The sequence below is a fragment of the Pyrgilauda ruficollis genome, unplaced genomic scaffold (genome assembly GCF_017590135.1).
Source record: "Pyrgilauda ruficollis isolate IOZ18807 unplaced genomic scaffold, ASM1759013v1 scaffold280, whole genome shotgun sequence".
NCBI lineage: Eukaryota > Metazoa > Chordata > Aves > Passeriformes > Passeridae > Pyrgilauda > Pyrgilauda ruficollis.
Window position 1 is genome coordinate 64,383 of NW_024524156.1, and position 20,392 is coordinate 84,774.

General features: G+C 59.5%; 2 protein-coding genes across 2 annotated transcripts; both read left to right on the top strand.

The window, feature by feature from the left end:
- The first annotated feature begins 1,221 nt into the window (after positions 1–1,221).
- VDR (vitamin D receptor) lies at positions 1,222–16,204 on the top strand. The gene is made up of 10 exons (XM_041472164.1): positions 1,222–1,248; positions 2,334–2,387; positions 6,845–7,044; positions 9,430–9,560; positions 12,196–12,380; positions 12,488–12,611; positions 13,150–13,321; positions 13,879–14,030; positions 14,373–14,489; positions 15,234–16,204. Exons 3-10 carry the CDS (start codon positions 6,896–6,898, stop codon positions 15,491–15,493), a joined length of 1,290 nt encoding a protein of 429 aa, XP_041328098.1. The 5' UTR covers positions 1,222–1,248; positions 2,334–2,387; positions 6,845–6,895; the 3' UTR covers positions 15,494–16,204.
- A 571-nt stretch (positions 16,205–16,775) lies between these two features.
- Positions 16,776–19,355, top strand: MYG1 (MYG1 exonuclease). The gene is made up of 7 exons (XM_041472165.1): positions 16,776–16,960; positions 17,588–17,700; positions 17,765–17,924; positions 18,086–18,235; positions 18,320–18,442; positions 18,649–18,830; positions 18,907–19,355. Exons 1-7 carry the CDS (start codon positions 16,787–16,789, stop codon positions 19,085–19,087), a joined length of 1,083 nt encoding a protein of 360 aa, XP_041328099.1. The 5' UTR covers positions 16,776–16,786; the 3' UTR covers positions 19,088–19,355.
- Positions 19,356–20,392: the final 1,037 nt, after the last annotated feature.

Here is a 20,392-nt window from a genome sequence, read left to right on the forward strand (position 1 = left end):
GGAATTCAAACCCTCTTCGGCCACAAACTTCCCCAGAGCTCGGGGGCACAAATTCCCGGTGGGAAAAAGGCAAAAATTTGTATGGAAAATGCGTCCCGCCGGTCTGGTACGTGGCCGTGTCAGTGGGGAAAAGCCTTGGGAGATTTTGGGACATTTTTTTGGCATGGAAAGTGCTGCGATCCCAAAAGCACCAGGATGGGGATGAGCAGCTTCCACCACTCCCACCCTCCCGAAATCCTCCCGCGCCACAAAATTGCCTCTGATGAGCTCTCATTTCTTCCCAGACGTTGTTTTCCCCTCCTCGGCCTCATTAAATCAATTTAAAGGCGATTTCGAAGCGTTTTCCCCACGCAAACCGCGGTGGCTGAACCCGGTGCCCGCGGCTGCGGGGGCTCTGCTGTGCCGGGGGCTCGTTTGCTCCCGGATTTTGGGTTTAGGGGACACCCGATAAACCCTGGGAGCAGCAGCAGGGCTTCTCTGGGAGCTCCTCTCGCTGCTTTATTCGGTGCTGCAGGTGGCTGCACCCGGGTGGGGATTTGAGGATGGGAAGGGGAAAATTGCCGAATATCCCGATTTTTTAGACTGGGGGTGCAGCGTGCGCAGGCAATGGAACGCCTTTGGGTTGGGTTGAGCTGACTCTGTCCAAAATCCCACATTCCAAGTCACCGATAAGGGAGATTTTGGATGGTCAATGTCGGTTCTTGCTCTGTCCCAAATACTCTCAGATTCTTCAGGAGCAGCCAAACCCAGGCGGGTCCCCAGGCTCGCGTCACCCTCGGGGTCTGTGGGGACAGCGGGAGCAGCTGGAGCCTGCAAAGAGCCAGGAGCGCTGGGGGTGGCACTCTGCTACCGGTGCCGTTTGTTCTGTCCCGGTACAGCACCGGGCACTCACGGGGAGCTGGATCGGCTGCCCGAGCTCACCGGGCTCTTGGGAGGGGTGCCAGCCCCCCAAGGGTCCCGTGCCCAGCTGGGCGCTGACGGTGAGGGAGAGGGGTCGGGTGGGCAGCGGGGTCCGGAGCCCTCCGGGGAAGCCCCCGCGCTACCGGGGGACCACGTGCAATTCCGCCACGCCCCCTTCGTCGTGACCGCGCCCACCTCTGGCCTTATATGGCTCGTGAGGGCGGGGCCAAGGCGGTGCCGCGCAGGCAGGGGCGGGGCGAGGAGCGGAGGGGGCGGGGCCGGAGGCGCCGGTTCCCGTCAAAAGGCGGCAGCGGGTGGGGCGGGGGCGGCAGCGGGGCTGGGACCCAGGTACCGGGGACACCGCTCAGGTACCGGGCAGGGGAGCACCAGAGCAAGTGCCAGGGCCAGGGTTCCGGTACCGGGCACGGGGATACCGGGCAGGGGGACACGGGGGCCAGGGCTCAGGTACCGGGCAGGGGACACCGAGACCGGGGCTCAGGTACTGGGCAGGGGACACCGGGGCTCAGGTACCGGACAGTGGTTCAGCGGGGTCCAGGTACCGGGCAGGGGAACACCGGGGCGGGAGTACCGGGCAGGGGAACACTGGGGCTCAGGTCCCGGGCTGCCAAGCGCAGCCCTTCCCAGCGCCCGCCGCCCCTGCCGTGACTCCGGCGCTCCCCGGGACCCGGGGGGGGCCGCTGCGGGCGAACCGGGGGCGGCTGCTGGTGGTGCGGGCGCGGTGGGGGGCCCCGGCGGTGACCGGGTGCTCCCCAGCTGCCGGGGCCCCGGCGGTGACCGGGTGCTCCCCGGCTCCCGGGCTGTCCCCGCCGGCAGCAGCGGCACGGGCCGGCCGGAGTCCCCGGTGCTTCCTGGTTTCCCCTCGCGCTGTTCCCGGGCTGTTTTGGGGGTCCCGTGTGTGTCTGACCCCCCCGCTGCCCTGGGAGGGGTCGGGGTCCGCCGTGGGACCCCCTGACTCCCCGCGGCACCCGAAGCTGGGGGCTCTCGGGGCTTTCCCTGCCGAAATTCGGATCCCCCTTAGGGCTGGGGTGTCCCCGTCCCGTTCTGGGGGTGGCTCCTGGTTTTAGGGGGCTTAGGGACTGTCCGGCGTCAGCCCTAGAAATCGGGGAGTTTTGGGGTGTTCCGGGGTGTCCCCACATCCTGGAAAGGCACCGCTGTCCTCCTCCCTTCTGGGGCTCCCCCTTTTTGGGGGCCTTCGAAATCGGGAAATTCCTGGGCGCCGTGGGGGTGTCAATGTGAATTTAGGGTTTCCTGTAAGGTGATTTTAGCGTTTCCTGTAAGGTTAATTTTGGGGTTTCTGCCTGCTCTCAAGATTAAGCGCCCATTTAAACCCACGTTCAAGGTCCCAGTGCGGGTTTTTTGGGGGACTGAGCCCCCCGGCACGGCATTAATCACCTTACTTCTTAATTCCCCAGTGCCTGCCCATATTTTGGAGGATCCCGAGCCGTGCCAGCCGCAGGAAAATCAAGGTACGGGGGGATTTTTAAGCGCCAGGAATTGAGGGATCTCCCCCGGGCATCCCAGAAGAGTTTTTGGGGTGGTTTGGGGTCGGCAGAGGCGGCTGAGCCGCTCCTTCCTCTCCTTTTCAAGGCTGGAGCTCTGAGAAAAGTTGGGTGGTTTTTTTTTTTCTCGGAAAGAGGTTTTCGGGAGAAGCGACGTTTTTGCGGCGTCTCCTCCTCCCCCGGAGCCGCCCGTGACTCATCTTCCTCCGGCTGGGGAAGGAGCCGCGGCCGCGGCGGGACACGAAAATCCCGGGAAATTGCGGTTAAACCCAGGCAAGAGCGAGGGAAAATCCCGGGAAAGCAAGGGGAGCAAAAATCCAGGGAGGTGATGGGGAAAGCAAGGTGTGAGCGGGGCAAAAATCCCGGGAAATTGGGGTTTAAACCCAGGGAAAAGGAAGAGAAAACCCAGGGAAATTATGCGGAAATCAAGGGGAGCAAGAATGCCAGGACATTAAGATTGAATCCACAAAAAACGGGCAGTAAGGGGAGAAAAATCCAGGGAAATTAAAATTAAACCCAAGGGTGAATGGAGAGAAATCCTGGGAAATATGGGGAAACCAAGGGGAGCGAAAATGGCATAAATAAAGTTAAATAAAGTTTAAAAAGCCCCCGTGTTGGGCTGGACCTGGTGGAAATAAAGAGGAAAAAATGCCAGGGTGAGATTGGGTTCCCTCTGGAGTCCTGGAGCAAGGAAAATCGGGGATATGATGATGCAGATGATGATGAGGATGATAGGAGATGTCTGCCCCAGATCTCCAGGGCGTGACCAGATCAGGACTGAGATGTCCTAGCAATAACCAAAATCCCAAAAATCAGACTTTTCCCAGGCAAAAACATGCCTGGGGTCATGGCTGGGGTTTGTTTCCCTGAATCCTGCTGTGTTTAGGGAGGAATAAATGGAAAATCCAGGTGTTTTTTCCCCATGTAATAGCTAATCCTGCTCCAGAGAATAATTTTTAACTTCTTGTGGCCGAGCCAAAGCAGAGCCAGCCTAGCCCCAGCTCCCTGAGGGGAAATTCTGGAATTGTCAGGGATGGGGAGAGGGAAAATCCCGGTAGGAGGTGGGCTGGGATGGAAATAGGAGCCTAAAAGGGAGAGGAATAGGAATGGAAATGGTTCTGGGAATTAAAAATAAAATAAATTCAGGCAGATGATGGGGAACGTGAGGGGAGAGAGGAGCAAAAATCCAGGGAAAACATGGGGAAAGCAAGGGGAGCAAAAATCCAGGGAAATGAAGATTAAACCGAGGTGTGAATGGCACAAAAATGTGCCGGGGTGGCACTGCCAGGATGTCCCCGGCGCTGCCACTTCATCTGCAGCCTCTGCTGACTCAGCTCCTCCTCGGGCCCTTTTCTCTTATCTCGGCCCTTATCAGCTCAACCCTCGCCCTTTTTCCTTGCTAATAAACGGAAAAGGGTGGAAAACAACACCTGGAATTTTTTTATCCGGGCATCCAGAGGCGTTTCCTCCTTCCCTGGAATCCCAGGAGCTACTCCAGGATCTCCTTGCCTGGAGCCATTCCCGAGTTCCTGCTTCCCAGGGGCAAACTGGGTGGAAAAGGGGATTTTTGGCACACGAAACCTTCCTCGTTTTTCTCTGGAAAAGTTTGAGCCGTTTCCCCAGGGTTTTCCCACCTTCTCCATGCCCCAGGCGTGGCTGCTGCTCCAATTTCCCAATTCCAGCTGCAACAGCTCCGGCTGCTGCATCATTCCCCCTCCTCCTCCTCCTCTTCCCTCCTTGGGCAAGAGGAGCTTTTGGGCAGTGAGAATTCCCTTTTCCAGGCACATCCCAGGGAAGGGAATGGACTGAGATGTGGGGCCTCTAAAGGCTCCTTTTCCAGCTCCAAGGGGGGACCTTCTGTGAAAATTCCCTTTTTTTCCAGGCACATCCCAGGGAAGGGACAGAGATTTGGGCTCCCCTGTCCCAGAGAGCTCCCTAAAATCCATTCCTCCTCCCAAATATCCCTCCCGTCTCCACAAATCCCCTGCTCCTGAGCCTGACAAGGCCCAGCTCTATTTTTAGACCAGGATGTGCCCCCTGGCCTCGGGCTCACCTGGGAGGGGACAGCAAATCCCAGATTTCCTGGGAATTGTCACAGCTGGGAATCGCCTGTGTGGCTCCACACCTTCCCAGGGCTCTTCTGGAGCTGTTTCCAGCACAAAAAGAGGATTTTATTCCACAGTCTGGGGCTGGTGCTGCCCTCCCACCTCTGCTTTGGGAATTTTTCCATAGGGAGAGCCCTTCCCAGTGCAGTTTTTCTGGAATTTTGGGGTCTTTTCCCATTTCCTCCTGGCATCTTGGTGCAATTCCTGTGCCTGAGGGAGTCCTGGGCTCTGCCATCCCTTCCTGAGGGGCTGGGACACTGCAAGAATTCCACGGGAAAAAACCTGGATTTGTGTCCTGCTGCTGCCCAGGGTGGCCCCCATCCTGACCTGACCCCCTGCCTGGGACAGGGCACAAAAATTGGGATTTTGGGGCCGTTCCATTCCTGAAAAGGCCCCAACCCCACGTGGGATCCCAAGGCCGTGGATTCCGGACTCTTCCTTGGAATCCTGGAAAATCCCAAGCTGGGATCATCCACTCCAACTCCTGGCCCTCCACTGGACACAAAAATCCCAAATATCCACGAGAATTTTGCAAAAATTCCTTGGGCTGGGCAGCCTCCAGGCCCTGCCCGTTCCCTGGGAAGCTTTTCCACCCTTTGGATGAGGAATTTTCCCCGAAAATCCACCCTAAACCTTCCCAGGGGTCCTGTCCCAGCAACTTCAGATAATCCTTGCTCCAATCCCGGGATTTAAGGTTGGAATTCCAGCTCCTCTCCTCAGTCCTTTTTTTTTTTTTTGGGGGGGGGGGGGGGGGCGAGGTGGGGGGGCAGATTTCAGGAGCATTTTGCTGGAATTTTGCTGGAATTCTCCTCCCTCTGGAGCAAAAAAAAAAAAAAAGCCCCAAGGGAGGCTGGAGACGGTAAAGAATAAAAAATCCATGTTGAAAATTCCTGAGAACTGCGTTTTCCCGGGGTGGTTTTCTCTCTCCCAAGGGTGACAGAGCAAGAACCTGTTTGGGAATATTTCGAAATCCAGGGAGAAGCTCCGGAGGAGTTCTGGAATTTCCTACAAGCAGGGGCAGCTTCTGCCTGTCGGCCTCCCCTGGATTTTGTTTGGGATATGAGAGGAAGGATTCCTTGGACAGCCTGGAATTAGGGATTAGGAAATAAAGGAGCACAGGGAAGGATTTGGGGCAGGAGGAGGAAATCCAGGAAGGGTTTGGGGGACATCAGGGAAGATTCTGTGGGAAAAATTCCCATTCCTGAATTTTTTTTGAGTTTTTCCTTGGAAAAGAGGGAAAGCTTCTCCATGGAATGACCACAGTGGTGCTGGAGGGATCTTTTTTGGGGGTAAAATCCCGGTGAAAGCTCGGCTCAGTTGGGTTTTCCTGTTTAGAAGGAGCAGTGGGATATGTTTGGAGTCCAGGGAATGGCAATCCAAGGGTTTAACCTGGAATATTCCCGATTTTTTATGGGCTAGAGAGAAAACCAGGATTTGTGGATCCCAAATTGCTGATCCCAGAGTTCCCTCCCGTGCCAGGGCCGGGAGCTCCGGAGTTGCCAGGCTCGTTTTTCCCAGCTGGAATTCCCGGGGCGTTGGATCTGTCCCTGCTCTTTGCTCTGATTCCGTTGGGAAACTTTCACCCCTTCCCTCTCCCGGTTTTTACGTGGATTTTTATTCCTCTGGAATGCCCCAGTGCAGCAGCTCCCATGGGGTTTTGGGAATTCTTTGTTTGGGAATTCTGTGGGATCTTCACCAAACACGGGAGGGGATCCCCAGGGATCCTCCAGCCCAGCCCCAACCCCGAGGCCCGGCTGGGAAAATCCAAATGAAAACAGAATTCCAAAGGAATTAAATGAATGAAGGTGAAAATCCAGGCCTGGGAATGGTGGCAGAGGAGAGCTGGGAATGCTGTCCCAGGGAAAGCCCCAAAATCCAGATCTTGGCCCAAAATCCCCCTCAGGAATCCCTGGAAAACAGCCCCAAAGCAGAGGGAATTATTTAATTGGGAGTTTAATGGGATTTAACGGATTTAAAGGTGCAGCCGGAATTTGGGAATGGGCGGGTTTGGAATGGGAAAAAAAAGCACTTTTTTTCCCTCTTTTTTTAGAGGAAAACATTCCAGAGGCACCGGGAATTTTTAAGGAGCCTTGGGGTTGTTTTGCCTCATTAGCGAGGCGTTAATTGAGCCTCTCCCAATCCCAGAGCTTTCCCAGCATTCCAGAATCCCAAAAATCGCTTTTTTTTCTTTTGGGTGGTTTTAATGCCCACAGCCAATGGGAATAAAAATCCCTTGCCCAAATCAGGGGGAATCCAAGGAAAAATCCTGAATTTTAGGGGTAACTTTAGCACTAAACTCCCGATTTTTCCCCCGACCAGGTGGAATTAGAAGAAAAGCTGTGACAAATCCCAATTCTTGCCCTCCCAGCCATGGAGCCGGGCGCTTCCAGCACCTCTGTGGCCGATCCTGCCGGGGATTGTGAGCGGAACGTGCCCAGGGTCTGCGGGGTCTGCGGGGACAGGGCCACCGGCTTCCACTTCAACGCCATGACCTGCGAGGGCTGCAAGGGCTTCTTCAGGTGGGCTGGGAATGCCCCATCCCAAAAAGAACCCCGGGAATCCCAAGGGGAATCCTCTGGGAATGCCCCATCCCAAAAAAACACCTCGGGAATCCCAAGGAGAATCCTCTGGGAATGCCCCATCCCAAAAAGGACCCCGGGAATCCCAAGGGGAATCCTCTGGGAATGCCCCATCCCAAAAAAACACCTCGGGAATCCCAAGGAGAATCCTCTGGGAATGCCCCATCCCAAAAAAAATCACCCCGGGAATCCCAAGGAGAATCCTCTGGGAATGCCCCATCTCAAAAAAAATCACCCCAGGAATCCCAAGGAGAATCCTCTGGGAATGCCCCATCCCAAAAAAACACCCCGGGAATCCCAATGGGGTCCTGAAACAGGCCCGGAATTCCGGGTGGTGCTGCATTCCCATGGTTTAAAGGGGGGGAAATAGTTGATTTATTTTGTGGGATGGGGTTTTTTCCCTGTTTTTTTCAGGGTTTTTCATGGGTCTGGGAGCCTTGCAGTGCTCCAGGAAAAGGGGGGAGTGTGGGAAAACTCCCCTGGGGTCACAAATTGGGATTTTTCCCCAGCCAAAAAGCCCTAAACCCTCAAAAAACTCTTGGGACTGGGGGATGAGGAAAGGCAGGGGATGCTCTGGAGCAGCTCTTCCCAAAATCCAGTATTTCCAGGGAATTCTGCTGTCCCCCCTGGGAATTCTGGGTCACCCTGGGAATTCTGTCCCCGTCCCCCTGGAGCCCTCCCCACCTCCCAGCACAAATCCCTCATTCCAGGCTGGGAATGAGGCTTGCAATCCTCTATTTTTAGCCCCTGGGATCCCAAATCTGCCTGGGAATGGGTGGCTCGGGAAGGTTTCCGTGGAATTCCAGCCCAGCCCGGCTCCGGTGTCACCCTGGGAGCCTCCAGAGCCACCCAAGCTGCAATTTTCATTCCAAACCTGGAATTTTGGCCTGTCCCGAGCCCCGGGAATGTTTTTCCCTGCTCCAAGGCCTCGTTGTTTGTGCATTCCCGGCCTTTCCTTGGGTTTTTGTGGAAAAAAGAAGCTTTTTGTGCACCAAAGTTGGGGATTTTTGGGGTGTCCAGGGCTGAATTCCAAGTGCTGGGTTTGTGTTTCCCCTTTGGGAGCAGCAAAGTTCCAAAGGTTTTGGAGGAATGGGGGAGAAACAAGGCCCTGCCATCCATTTTTCTGGGATGAATTCCCAAAATCCCAAATTCCCAGCAGGAAAAGGCAGAGTGCAGCCACTTTATTTACATCTCCCTTTCTAAAAGCAGCTTTTAATTCCTGGGGCTGCAGCCGGAGGAAATCTTGAAGATTTTTACCCAGATTTGATTCTTTTACCCATTTTAAATATTTTACTTTATATTTTATGAAATATTTTATTTTATTACCCATATTTGTAACTTTGACCCGTATTTGACATATTTTGCCCCTACTTAATTTTCTTTTTACCCAGTTTTGGTATTTTTTTACCCATTTTTTTATCTGAGTATTGGCCTTGGGCACTTCCAGGGATGGGGCAGCCACAGCTTTTCTGGGAATTCTATTCCAGGGCCTCATAGGGAGGAATTTCTTCCCAATATCCCATCCACCACCTTTTTCCTGGGAAATTCTGCCTCTGACACCTTGTCCTGGGAAGATTCTGCTTGTTTTTCCTTGGAAGTTTCTGGCCTTGACCCTTTGTCCTTGGGATATTTTGGCTCCGAGCCTTTATCCCAGGAAGATTTTGGCTCTGACCTTTTATCCTGGAAGGTTCTGACCCTTTTTCCTTGGAAATTCTGGCTCTGGCCGTTATTCCTTGGAAGGTTTTGGCTCTGCCCCTTGGTGCTGGCAGGCTCTGACCCTTTTTCCCTGGGTTATTTTGGCTCTGACCCTTTGTCCCGGTGGCTCCGCGTTCCCGTCCCGCGCTGTGGTTTCGCTGCAGCTCAGGGTTGTCATTTTCAGGCTCCTTTCTCTGTGTCCTGCAGCGAGAATTCCTCTCCCTGCACACCCAAAATGTGCTCGGGCCAGTTCTGCCAGCAAAGCCGGGCTTAGGGCGGCTCGGTTTAAACCACATGGCCCCAGCTCGGGTTTATTTTGCTGCCGGGGGGTTTCTCTGCAATCCTGCAATCCTTCCACCCTCCTGGCCCCTGTTTAGACCCAAAAACCTTAAACCCAGCGGGCTGGGCTGGGCTTAGAGCAGCCTGGTTTAGTGGAAGGGGATCAAGCTGGGTTTAAGGTCATTTTCCCCAAACCATTTTGGGATAAACCCCTTGGATGTTTCCCTGGGGGAAATTTTCCTTTTCCAGCAGTGCCTGAAGCTCCCAACCCAACTGATGCCTGCAGCACCAGCCAAAACAGCAGGAATGGAGCCCAGAAAGGGTTCTGCCCTTTTCCCTGCCCTTTTCCAGGAGGAGCATGAAGAGGAAGGCCATGTTCACCTGTCCCTTCAGCGGGGACTGCCACATCACCAAGGACAACCGGCGGCACTGCCAGGCCTGCCGGCTCAAGCGCTGCCTGGACATCGGCATGATGAAGGAGTGTGAGTGTCCCCATGCTGGGAGTCACCCTGGCTCTGCTCCCTGCCACCTCCCTGCTGCCAGGGCTGCCAGCAGGAACCTCCCCGGGGGATGCAAAGGGCAGGGGAAGCAGCGGTAATGATTGAGAGGAGCTGGTTTAATGATTCCTTCCCGCCCTGGAATTGTGTTCTCACGGATTCTCCTGGTTTTGGAGCTCCGTGGCTCCCACTGGCTCTGAAAATCCTCTTTTCCAGCATTTTCCGTGCTCCACGGGGAGAGCTGGATGAGCTTCCCCATCCTCATGGAGCCAGGTTGGGTTTTCCTCTTCTCCCTCTGGGATTTTTTTTTTCCTGACCCTTTTTTCCATGTGGGATAAAGCAGGGACTTAAGTCAACAGCAGAGGGAATTAAAGCGGTTTTTAAGCCCAGTCCAAACACACAAATGTGGCCCAAATGTTTGTTTTCTCCGAGTGTATTTAGAGATAAGTGGCTTTTAAAAATAAAATGTGTTTGAGGTGCTGGGGAGGAGCTGGGTGCTCCTGGAGAGCCCCAACCATTTTCTGCTGGGAGATTGTGGCCAGGGTGTCCATGGAGCTGGGAATTCGGGATATGGAGGCAGGGCCCTTTCCCTGATGTGCTAAACAGGGCACAAACAGAGCCTGATGCCACCCCAGGGCCTCCAGAAAATCAGAATTTGGAGTGTTTGTGGGGAAAGAAAATGCTTATATTTCCAATGATCCTGATGGGAATCTCTGGATTTTATTCTCTGGGATTGGCAGGTTGATGAGGGAGGAAAAGGCCACACCCCGCTCTGGCTGTCCCCAAATTTTGGGGAGCTGTCGCTGGTTTTTGAGGAGCCCCTAATGAGGGAAGTGCTTTAATTTGTACCAGCAGCCAATTAATTACCCAGGAAGGGCTGGCAAGTTGCTGGGCAGCAATTCCAGGGGGTTTTCTCCAGGTTTTCTCCACGTTTTCCCCGCAGGAGTTAACGTGTAAACAGCCCCGTTAGCAAATCCTGCCTGCATTAACCAAAACTGACCCAGACAGGCTAAAAATAGCTAAAAATGGACTTTGTCGCTGGAAAAACGAGGGAGGACGAAGGGTTGGGGTTATTTTTAGGTGGAAGAAGAGAATCAGGAAGGTTTTGAGGCCTTGTTTTCCACAGGGTATTGGGATTCAGGGCTGGGAATGTGGGGTAGGGAGGAAGAGGAGGAAGAGGAGCAGGGCAGACCCTCGAGCCGGGGTTAATTTGGGCTCTTCCTCACCTCTGGAATTTGGGGTTTGGGGTCTCTCCCTGGCTGGCAGTCCCAGTTTGGGCCAGGAGGAGCCGGGTTTGGTGACCCCAACTCTCCCAGCCCCATGCCAGGCCCTGGCAGCCCAGGTCACCACGTGGCATTTCCAGCAAACATTTGTGGGTTTCTGCCTGTCTGGGGACAAACAGGGCAGAGAAAACCCCTCCAGGCCTTGGCATTTGGGAATTCTCCTGTGTCCCCTCCTCGCTGCTTTCTCCCCTTGCACAATGGCCTGGGAAATCCTTTCCTACCTGCTGGGCAGCCAGAAAATGTGGGATTACCCCTTCCCTGCCTTCTTCCAGCTGCCTGGAGCTGAGGGAGGGGTCTGTCCCTCAGGGATGTTGGGGCTCCCTTGGATCCTTCCCCAATAATCCCCAAAAATCCTTCTCCACGGATTTTTAACAGCTCCTGCTCTTTGTGCAGCCTCAGGGACCCAGCGCAGGCCGAGCCCGTGTGGATCTGATGCTTTTTGTGATTAAAAACTGGGGAGGGGAAATGGCAAAATCCTGGTTTTCCTCCCCGATGGCGGAGGTGGGAGCGACCTTTTGGCCGCTCCTGAGGTGTCCCAGGCCCCTCTGAGGTTGTGCAAGGCTGGGGAATGGGAAATGGAGAACGGAAAATCGCCCTGGGCCGAGGGAGCAGGCGAGGCCGAGGCCTCCGCGGCTCGAGCTCCTCCCGCTGACCTCTCGCCCCAAATTCCACCTTGACTCTCCCAGCACACCAGGGAATTCGGAAACAGCCCCTGGGGGTGTCCAGTCCCCGGGGAAAGGGCTGAGCAAAGGGAACTCCTGCTTTCAGGGGGCTCTGTTGTGACCCCAGAGACTTCTGCAGCTTCCCGGTGCCTTTGTCCCTTCCAGCCCCTCTGAGGCTGCTCAGGGCTTGGAGTGGTTGATAAAAACGTGAAGATTTCAGCCCAAATTGTCCCCAGCTGCTCCTTTTCCCTGAACAAACAGGCCCAGCCTTGCGTGGAGCCCAACCTTTGGCCGCTGCCGAGCGCCGCCACCCCAATAAAAGCCATAAATCCCCAACCCTGAGGGCGGGGGAGCTTTGGCTGTGCCTTGACCTTAAAAATCAGATTAAAACTGCCCTGAAGCAGCGCTGGACACCCCTGGTGGCAGCTGGGAGCCGAGGGTTACGGGATTTGAGAATGCCGAGCAAACAGGGAGGGAGCAGAGCGGGCAGGGCTGGCACGGCCTCGGTGCCCCCCGAGCCTCAGGAAAAAAAAAAAAAAGCACCAGAAACCTCCTGGGCACAGCAGGAAACCAGGGCCAAAATGTTGTAGGGAAAAAAAGGGGTTTTCCAGGTGGCACAAGCGATTTTCCAGGGTTCCAATCCCTAATTCCGCCCCTGGAATTTTTCTCTGCCAGTCATCCTTACGGACGAGGAGGTGCAGAGGAAGCGGGAGATGATCCTGAAGAGGAAGGAGGAGGAAGCGCTGAGGGAAAGCCTCAAGCCCAAACTCTCAGAGGAGCAGCAGAAAGTCATCGACATCCTGCTCGAGGCCCATCGCAAAACCTACGACCCCACCTACGCTGACTTCACCAAATTTCGGGTACTGACCCCAAAAATCTCTTTTATCCCTCAAACTCCCCCTGCAAAACCCACAGACCCCTCTGCCAGCCCCGTTCCCCAAGGAGTTTTCTCTGTTTTCCCCCACAGCCCCCTGTGAGGAGCCACCCCAGCAGCAGAGGGGCCACAAAATCCTCGTCCCTCCTCACCCAGGACCTGTCCTTGGAGGATTCCTCGGATCTCTTCAGCTCCGAGGCCTTCAGCGCATTCCCAGGTGTGCCCCAGCTCCTCCAGGCCCCAAACTGGGATTGGGAGCCAGGGAGGGACCCCAGGACTCAGCTTGGGCTGGAGGTGACTCCTCAAACCACCCCGAACCCCAAATTCCAGGGGTGGGGAAGGGTTGTGCCAGAGCCCAAATTAACCCTGGCACGAGGGTCTGCCTTCCTCCTCTTCCTCCTCATCCCGCATTCCCAGACTGGGATCCCAAACCAGCCCTGAACCCCAACACCCTGTGGAGAACGTGGCCTCAAAACCATCCAGATTCCCTCCCCTCACCCCTCCAGGGCTCACAGGGGCAGAAATGCAGCCCCTCCACCCAGATTTGGCATTGCAGAGCCTTTGTTCAGCTCCTGGGGGCTCTGAGGCGCAGACCCCATGGGGTTCCCTCCTCAGAGCGTTCCAGAGCCTTTGGGGGGCTGGCTGGGGCGCAGACCCCGCGGGGTTCCCTCCTCAGAGAGTTCCAGAGCCTTTGGGGGGCTGGCTGGGGCGCAGACCCCGCGGGGTTCCCTCCTCAGAGCGTTTCCCTGGCGCAGACCCCACGGAGCCGCCGCCGTTCCCCGGCCTGGCGCCGCGGGAGGAGCAGGACGAGAGCTCCTCGGTCAACCTGGAGTTCTCGCAGCTCTCCATGCTCCCACACCTGGCCGACCTGGTCAGCTACAGCATCCAGAAGGTGATCGGCTTTGCCAAGATGATCCCGGGATTCAGGTGAGGCCGCGGATCCCAAATCCGGCGTTTCCCGCTGCCGGGAATCCCGTGCTGCCCTTCCCAGCCACTGCTCAGCTCTGTTCCCTTCCCAGCTCTGCTCTCTGTCTCTCCCCCTCCCTGGGGCTCTCCCCTTTTTCCAATACCCTGGAAAACGCACATAGATTCCACCAGGGAGACACCCAGAGCACCTGAGGGGCCCGGGAGGGGCCTCAGCCTAAGTTCATTCCAAGATTTGGGGTGAAAACATACCTGAAAAAAGCCCTGGAACAGGAATTCCTGATGCGGGGCCTCAGGCTCCGTTCATTCCAAGATTTGGGGCAAAAACACACCTGAAAAAAAAACCCAGAGCGGGAATTCCTGAGGAGGAGCCTCAGGTTTTGTTCATTCTAAGATTTGGGGCAAGAACACACCTGAAAAAAAATCTGGACTGGGAATTGATGGGGAGGGAGCCCCAGCTGAGGGCCTGGTGAGCACCCTGGGGTGGCAGCTCCTGTCCCCTGTGTCCCCTGTGTCCCCTGAGCTCCCGATCCCCATCCAGAGGACAAATCCTCCTGCAGGGAGCTGTCTGTAGATGACCAGATCGTGCTGCTCAAGTGCAGCGCCATGGAGGTGATCATGCTGCGCTCCAACGAGTCCTTCACCCTCGAGGACATGTCCTGGACCTGCGGCAGCAGCGACTTCAAGTACAGGGTCAGCGATGTCACCCAGGGTAAGGCAGTCCCAGCCCCAAACCCCAAAATTCCCTGACTTTCCCCCTCTTGGGCCTTCTCTCCATGCCTGGCTTTGTGCTGAGAATGGGGCTGGGTCCTGCCTCAAATTCTGGGGGTTTGGGGGGTGACAAGTGGTGCTTCAAGGTCTGCAGTGGCACCTCAGTGTCTCCAGTGCCACCCCAATGTGTCTGGAAAAATCCCCTTCCAGAGGAAAAAAATCCCCTTCTAGAGGAAAGATAATCCCCTTCCAAAGGGAAAAATCCCCCTCCAAAGGGGAAGACCCCCTTCCAGAGGAAAAGAGCCTTTTCCAGAGCCCCCCTGAGGCTCCATTCTCTCCGCAGCCGGGCACAGCATGGACCTGCTGGAGCCGCTGGTGAAATTCCAGGTGGGGCTGAAGAAGCTGAACCTGCACGAGGAGGAGCATGTGCTGCTCATGGCTATCTGCATCCTGTCCCCAGGTAGGGACAAACCCACCCCAAACCCTAAAAACCCACAGAAGGGCAGGGAAAAACCCCAAATCCTAAAAACTCACAAAAGGGAAGGAATCTCCCCAAACCCTAAAAAGGGACAAAAGGGAGGGGAATTCCCCCAAACCCTACAAACCCACAAAAGGGAGGGAATGCCCCCAAACCCTACAAACCCAGACAAGGGAGGGAATCCCCCCAAGCCCTACAAACCCACAAAAGGCAGGGCATGCCCCCAAACCCTACAAACCCACAAAAGGGAGGGAACGCTCCCAAACCCTACAAACCCACAAAAGGCTCCGCATGCCCCCAAACCCTACAAACCCACAAACGGGAGGGAATCCCCCCAAACCCTACAAACCCAGAAAAGGCAGGGCATGCCCCCAAACCCTACAAACCCAGAAAAGGCAGGGCATGCCCCCAAACCCTACAAACCCAGAAAAGGCAGGGCATGCCCCCAAACCCTACAAACCCAGAAAAGGCAGGGCATGCCCCCAAACCCTACAAACCCAGAAAAGGCAGGGCATGCCCCCAAACCCTACAAACCCAGAAAAGGCAGGGCATGCCCCCAAACCCTACAAACCCAGAAAAGGCAGGGCATGCCCCCAAACCCTACAAACCCAGAAAAGGCAGGGCATGCCCCCAAACCCTACAAACCCACAAAAGGGAGGGAATGCCCCCAAGCCCTACAAACCCACAAAAGGAGGGCATGCCCGCTGAGCCCTGCCCCCGGCGCAGACCGGCCGGGCGTGCGGGAGCCGCTGCGGGTGGAGGCGCTGCAGGAGCGGCTCTCGGAGGTGCTGCAGAGCTACATCCGCGCCCGGCACGCCGCGCCCGGCGGCCGCCTGCTCTACGCCAAGATGATCCAGAAGCTGGCGGACCTGCGCAGCCTGAACGAGGAGCACTCGCGGCAGTACCGCTGCCTGTCCTTCCAGCCCCAGCACAGCATGCAGCTCACGCCGCTGCTGCTCGAGGTGTTCGGCAACGAGATCTCCTGAGGGCTCTCTGCCCCGCCGGGAAGCGGAGCGCGGCGCGGGGAGAAGCCGGGCTGGTTGTGCCGGAGGAGCCCGGGCAGGGGTTGGGGGCTGGCACGCAGCTGGTGCGGCCCTCCGCCCATGTTTTGCCTCGAATCCCTTCTTTTTCTGATCGTATGGAAGGGGAAGTGCCCGGAGATGAACCCAGGGTGCTGCTGTGGGTGCCGTGCTCTGCTCCCCCCGAAATCCCACAGCACCCGTGGGCTCTGACACCCCAAATCCCGGCCAGGAGGGGCCACGGGCGGTGTCCCCACGGCTCCAACACAGCCCGTGTGCTGCTGCCGCCGCACTGGGTGAGCCAGAGGCAGCCGAGAAAGCCCTGAGAGGGGAAATGGTGGCCTGGACCCTCAAAGGGAAGAGCAGGATGAGCTTTGTTTGCACTCCCTGGGAATGGGGGAGCAGGGGCAGCTCCAGGAGACACCCCCACTTTGGAGCTGGACCCCTCTGCGGGATGGGGTGATGACTTCTGGGATGAGGCAGGGACCCCAGCTCCAGCTTGGCTTCCTCCCCCTGCCATGGTCTGGAGGCGGCTCCAGGCCAGAGCAAGCCCTGGGAAGGGGGATTTGAGAGCTGGGGGGCTCCAGACCCCTGGGAAGAGCCATCACAGCCCCCTGGGCCGTGAGCAATGGTCAGAGAGTCCCCAGCGTCCGGAGGCTCCCCGGCTCGGGCCAATAAACTCCTGCTTGGGCAAATCAACTCAGTGCCAGGCTCGTGTGTCCATCCCTCCATCCCTGTGTGTCCATCCCTGTGTCCCGGGGGCTGGGCAGGACCGTGTCTGTCAGTCCCGGCGGTGTCCGTGTGTCCATCCCTCCCTGTGTGTCCATCCCTGTGTCCCGGGGGCTGGGCAGGACCGTGTCTGTCAGTCCCGGCGGTGTCCGTGTGTCCATCCCTCCCTGTGTGTCCATCCCTGTGTCCCGGGGGCTGGGCAGGACCGTGTCTGTCAGTCCCGGCGGTGTCCGTGTGTCCATCCCTCCCTGTGTGTCCATCCCTGTGTCCCGGGGGCTGGGCAGGACCGTGTCTGTCAGTCCCGGCGGTGTCCGTGTGTCCCTGTCCCTCTGTCCCGATCCCGCCCCGCGTGTTCCCAGTCCCGGCCGCCAGAGGGCACCCGCCACACCGAACTGGCGCCTTGATCCCGCCCAGTGCGCGTGCGCACTCTAGGGGGCGGGGCCGATCCTGGGCAAGCGCGGGACAAATTTGGCGGGAAGCGCTTACGATGAGGGGGCGTGGCCCGTCTGGGGGCGTGGCCTCACCGCCGCCATGCGCGGTGCCGTGCGCGCCGCCCGGCTCGTGGTCATGGCCGCCACCGGCACCGGCACCGGGCACAAGCGGCCGCACCCCGAGCCCGCCGCCCGCATCGGCACCCACGACGGCACCTTCCACTGCGACGAGGCGCTGGCGTGTTTCTTGCTGCGCCTCCTGCCCCGCTACCGGGTACGGCCCCGCCTGCGGCGGCACCGGCAGCGCGCCCGGCTCGGGGCATGAACGGGACGGGGGCACCGTGCGGTGCCGGGTCCCGGGGTCTTCCTCCGGGTCGCTCCTCTCGCGGTCCCATGTGGGGACACTTGAGCCCACCCAGCGGCCGCTCTTCTGTCGCCGGTGCCACCTGGGGGCCACCCTTGTGTCCCCAGTCCTTTCTCGGGGTCCCTGTTCTGTCCCTGGTGCCACCTGGGGTCCCTGTGCTGTCCCCGGTGCCACCTGAGAGTCACTCTTGTGTCCCCAGTCCTTCCTTGGGGCCCCCGGTGCCACCTGGGGTCCCTGTTCTGACCCCGGTGCCACCTGGGGGCCACCCTTGTGTCCCCAGTCCTTTCTCGGGGTCCCCGGTCCCACCTGGGGGTCCCTGTTCTGTCCCCGGTGCCACCTGGGGGCCACCCTTGTGTCCCCAGTCCTTTCTCGGGGTCCCCGGTCCCACCTGGGGGTCCCTGTTCTGTCCCCGATGCCACCTGGGGGTCATCCTTATCTCCCCCACCCCCTTCTCAGGGTCCCTCCCCGGTGTCACCCGGAGCCGCTCCCGGGGGTCCCCGGTGTCCCTGGGGACCCTGACCGCGGTGTCCCCTGCAGGACGCGGAGATCGTGCGGACGCGGGACCCGCAGCGCCTGGCCGGCTGTGACGTTGTCGTGGACGTGGGGGGCGAGTACGACCCGGGGCGGCACCGCTACGACCACCACCAGAGGTGAGACCCCCCTGGGGACAGCGGCGTCCCCGGCGGTGCCCGGGGTGACCGCGTGGCCCCGCAGGTCCTTCACGGAGTCCATGCGGAGCCTGCGGCCGGACAAGCCCTGGAGCACGAAGCTGAGCAGCGCCGGGCTCGTCTATTGCCACTTCGGGGCGCAGATCCTGGCGGGGCTCCTGGGGCAGCCCGAGGACGGGCCCGTGGTCACAGCGCTCTATGACAAGGTGACAGGGGCGGCAGGGGGTCTGTCACCCTGCCACGGTGACGGTTCTGCCCAAGGCTTGTCCTCGGTGGAGAAAGGGGAGACCGGTTTGTGGCAGCTGTGCTTCCAGCCAGGCTCTGCTCTGCTGTCCCCTCACTGCTGCTCTGTCCCCACCGTGCCCAGATGTACGAGAACTTCGTGGAGGAGATCGATGCCATGGACAACGGGATCGCGCCGGCGGCGGGGGAGCCGCGCTACGCCCTGAGCACCACCCTGAGCGCCCGCGTGGGGCACCTGAACCCCCGCTGGAACGACCCCGACCAGGACACCGAGGTGGGGACAGCCCTGGGGACACCCTGCTTGGAGACACCCTGCCTGGGGACGCTGCTGACCCCCTGCCGCCCCCCGTGTCCCCAGGCGGGGTTCAGGAGGGCCATGGAGCTGGTGGGCAGTGAGTTCCTGCAGCGCCTGGATTTCTACCACCGCGCCTGGCTGCCCGCGCGGGCGCTGGTGGAAGAGGCCGTGCGGCGCCGCCTCGAGGTGATCTGGAATTCTGGGGGGGAACCGGGCGTGGGGAGCTCAAATCCCTTCGGTAGAAACCTCCCGGGGGGGCTCTGCACCCCATATCCTGCACGGCCCCGGCAGCCCTGCAGGAGGGACTCGGAGGTTTCGGGGCACGGAGCCCAGGGTGGTTTCGGGAGCCCCCCCCGTGTCCCCAGCGTGTCCCCAGCGTGTCTCCCCCGCAGGTGGACGCCAGCGGGCAGGTCCTGGAGCTGTCGCAGGGCGGCTGTCCCTGGAAGGAGCACCTGTTCCAGCTGGAGCAGGAGCTGGCCCTGCCCCGGCCGCTGCTGCTCGTGCTGTTCCCGGACCGGGGTGGGCAGTGGCGGGTGCAGAGCGTCCCCGCAGCCCCCCACAGCTTCCAGAGCCGGTGAGACCCCTCCCCTGGCCCTGCCCGCGCCCCCCCGCGGGGCCGGGGTCACTCTCAAGCCCCGTGTCCCCCCCAGGCTCCCCCTGCCCGAGGCCTGGCGGGGGCTCCGGGACGAGGCGCTGTCCGAGCTGGCCGGAATCCCCAGCTGTGTCTTCGTCCACGCCAGCGGCTTCATCGGGGGCAACCAGACCCGGGAGGGGGCCCTGGAGATGGCCCGGAGGGCGCTGGAGCTCGGGGGGGCCACAGAGAGCTCGTGAGCCCCCTCCCCAGCAGGGTAACCCCAAAAGGGAGCCCCGGCCGAGTGTGGGGTGCCAGGGATGTGCAGGGACCGTTCCCGCTTGGATCCTGGATTCTCCGAGGGATCTGCTGTGCTGGGGGGCAGCAGCCCCTCCCGGGAGTCTCAGAGCACCCACCCCCCGTGCTGGACGGGTGCCAGCCCAGCCAGAGACTTTTTGGCTCCATTTCCTGGGAGTTCGACCCCGTTCCTGTCATGTCCCTGCACCAGTAAAGACCAGTAGTGTGCCCAGTGGATTCGCTGTTGAGGGGGTTCGGGGGTCCCGGGGGATGCTGCGTGTGACACTCGGGGGTTGCTGTGACTCAGGGACAGCTGTGACCCCCCCTCCAGCACGGGAACAGCAACCCGTGCCCCCCCCCGGTGGCACTGCGTGTCACCAGCACGCGGGGGGGTCACGGTGTCCCCTCCCTCCGCTCCTTCGGGGCCATGCGGGCGGCCGGGCTGCTCCTGCTGCTGCTGCTGGCGCTGCCCCAGCACGCCCGGGGGGGTTCCCGGTGCCCCGGGGGGGCTCCACCGGCGCCGGTCCCACCCAGCGGCCACAACGAGACGCTGGGGAGGGGCGCGGGGACAGCGCGGGTCCCGGACGTGGCGGCGCTGGTGGCCGTGGGCGGGTGGCTGGGCTTGGTGCTGCTCTGCGTGCGCCGCTCCGTGCGGCGGAGCCGGGAGGAGACGCGGCTGCAGCTGCGGTACCTGCGGGCGCTGCCCTGCGGGGCGCGGGCACGGCCACACCGGGAGCAGCGGGAGGAGGAGGAGCCGCTCAGCGGCGGCACCGGGAGCCAACCGGGCAGGCCCGAGGGGTGAAGCCCCCCCGGGCTGGCCCCAGCAGCTGCGGTGGGTTTGGAGCCCGGGTCACCCCTGGACCCCCCTGGATCCTCCTGCCGAGCCTCAGGAGGGGGCTGGATGCTGTGGGGGGGAAGGGGAGGGGTCTCCCCCTTGCTCTGGGGAGGATTTTGGGGGTCCTGAGGTTGTTGGGTGGGGGGAGCAGGGACCCTGTGCACTCCCTGTCCTCCCTGGCAGCACAGCGTAATCCTGGGATTGGGGGAGTGTAATCCTGGGATTAAGGGTGCGTAATCCTGGGATTTCACTGTGCCACCCCCAGCAGCAGCGTTCATCCCCCCCTGGGGGGGCCCAGCTGCTGCCCCCACCTGCGGGGCTGGGGGGGCTCACCTGGGGCAGCACAAGCACCCTGGGGCCCCCAGGGCTGGGTTTTGGGGACCCTCAGAGGGTTTGGTTCCATTTGGGGTTTTGGTTCGCTTTTGCTCACCCT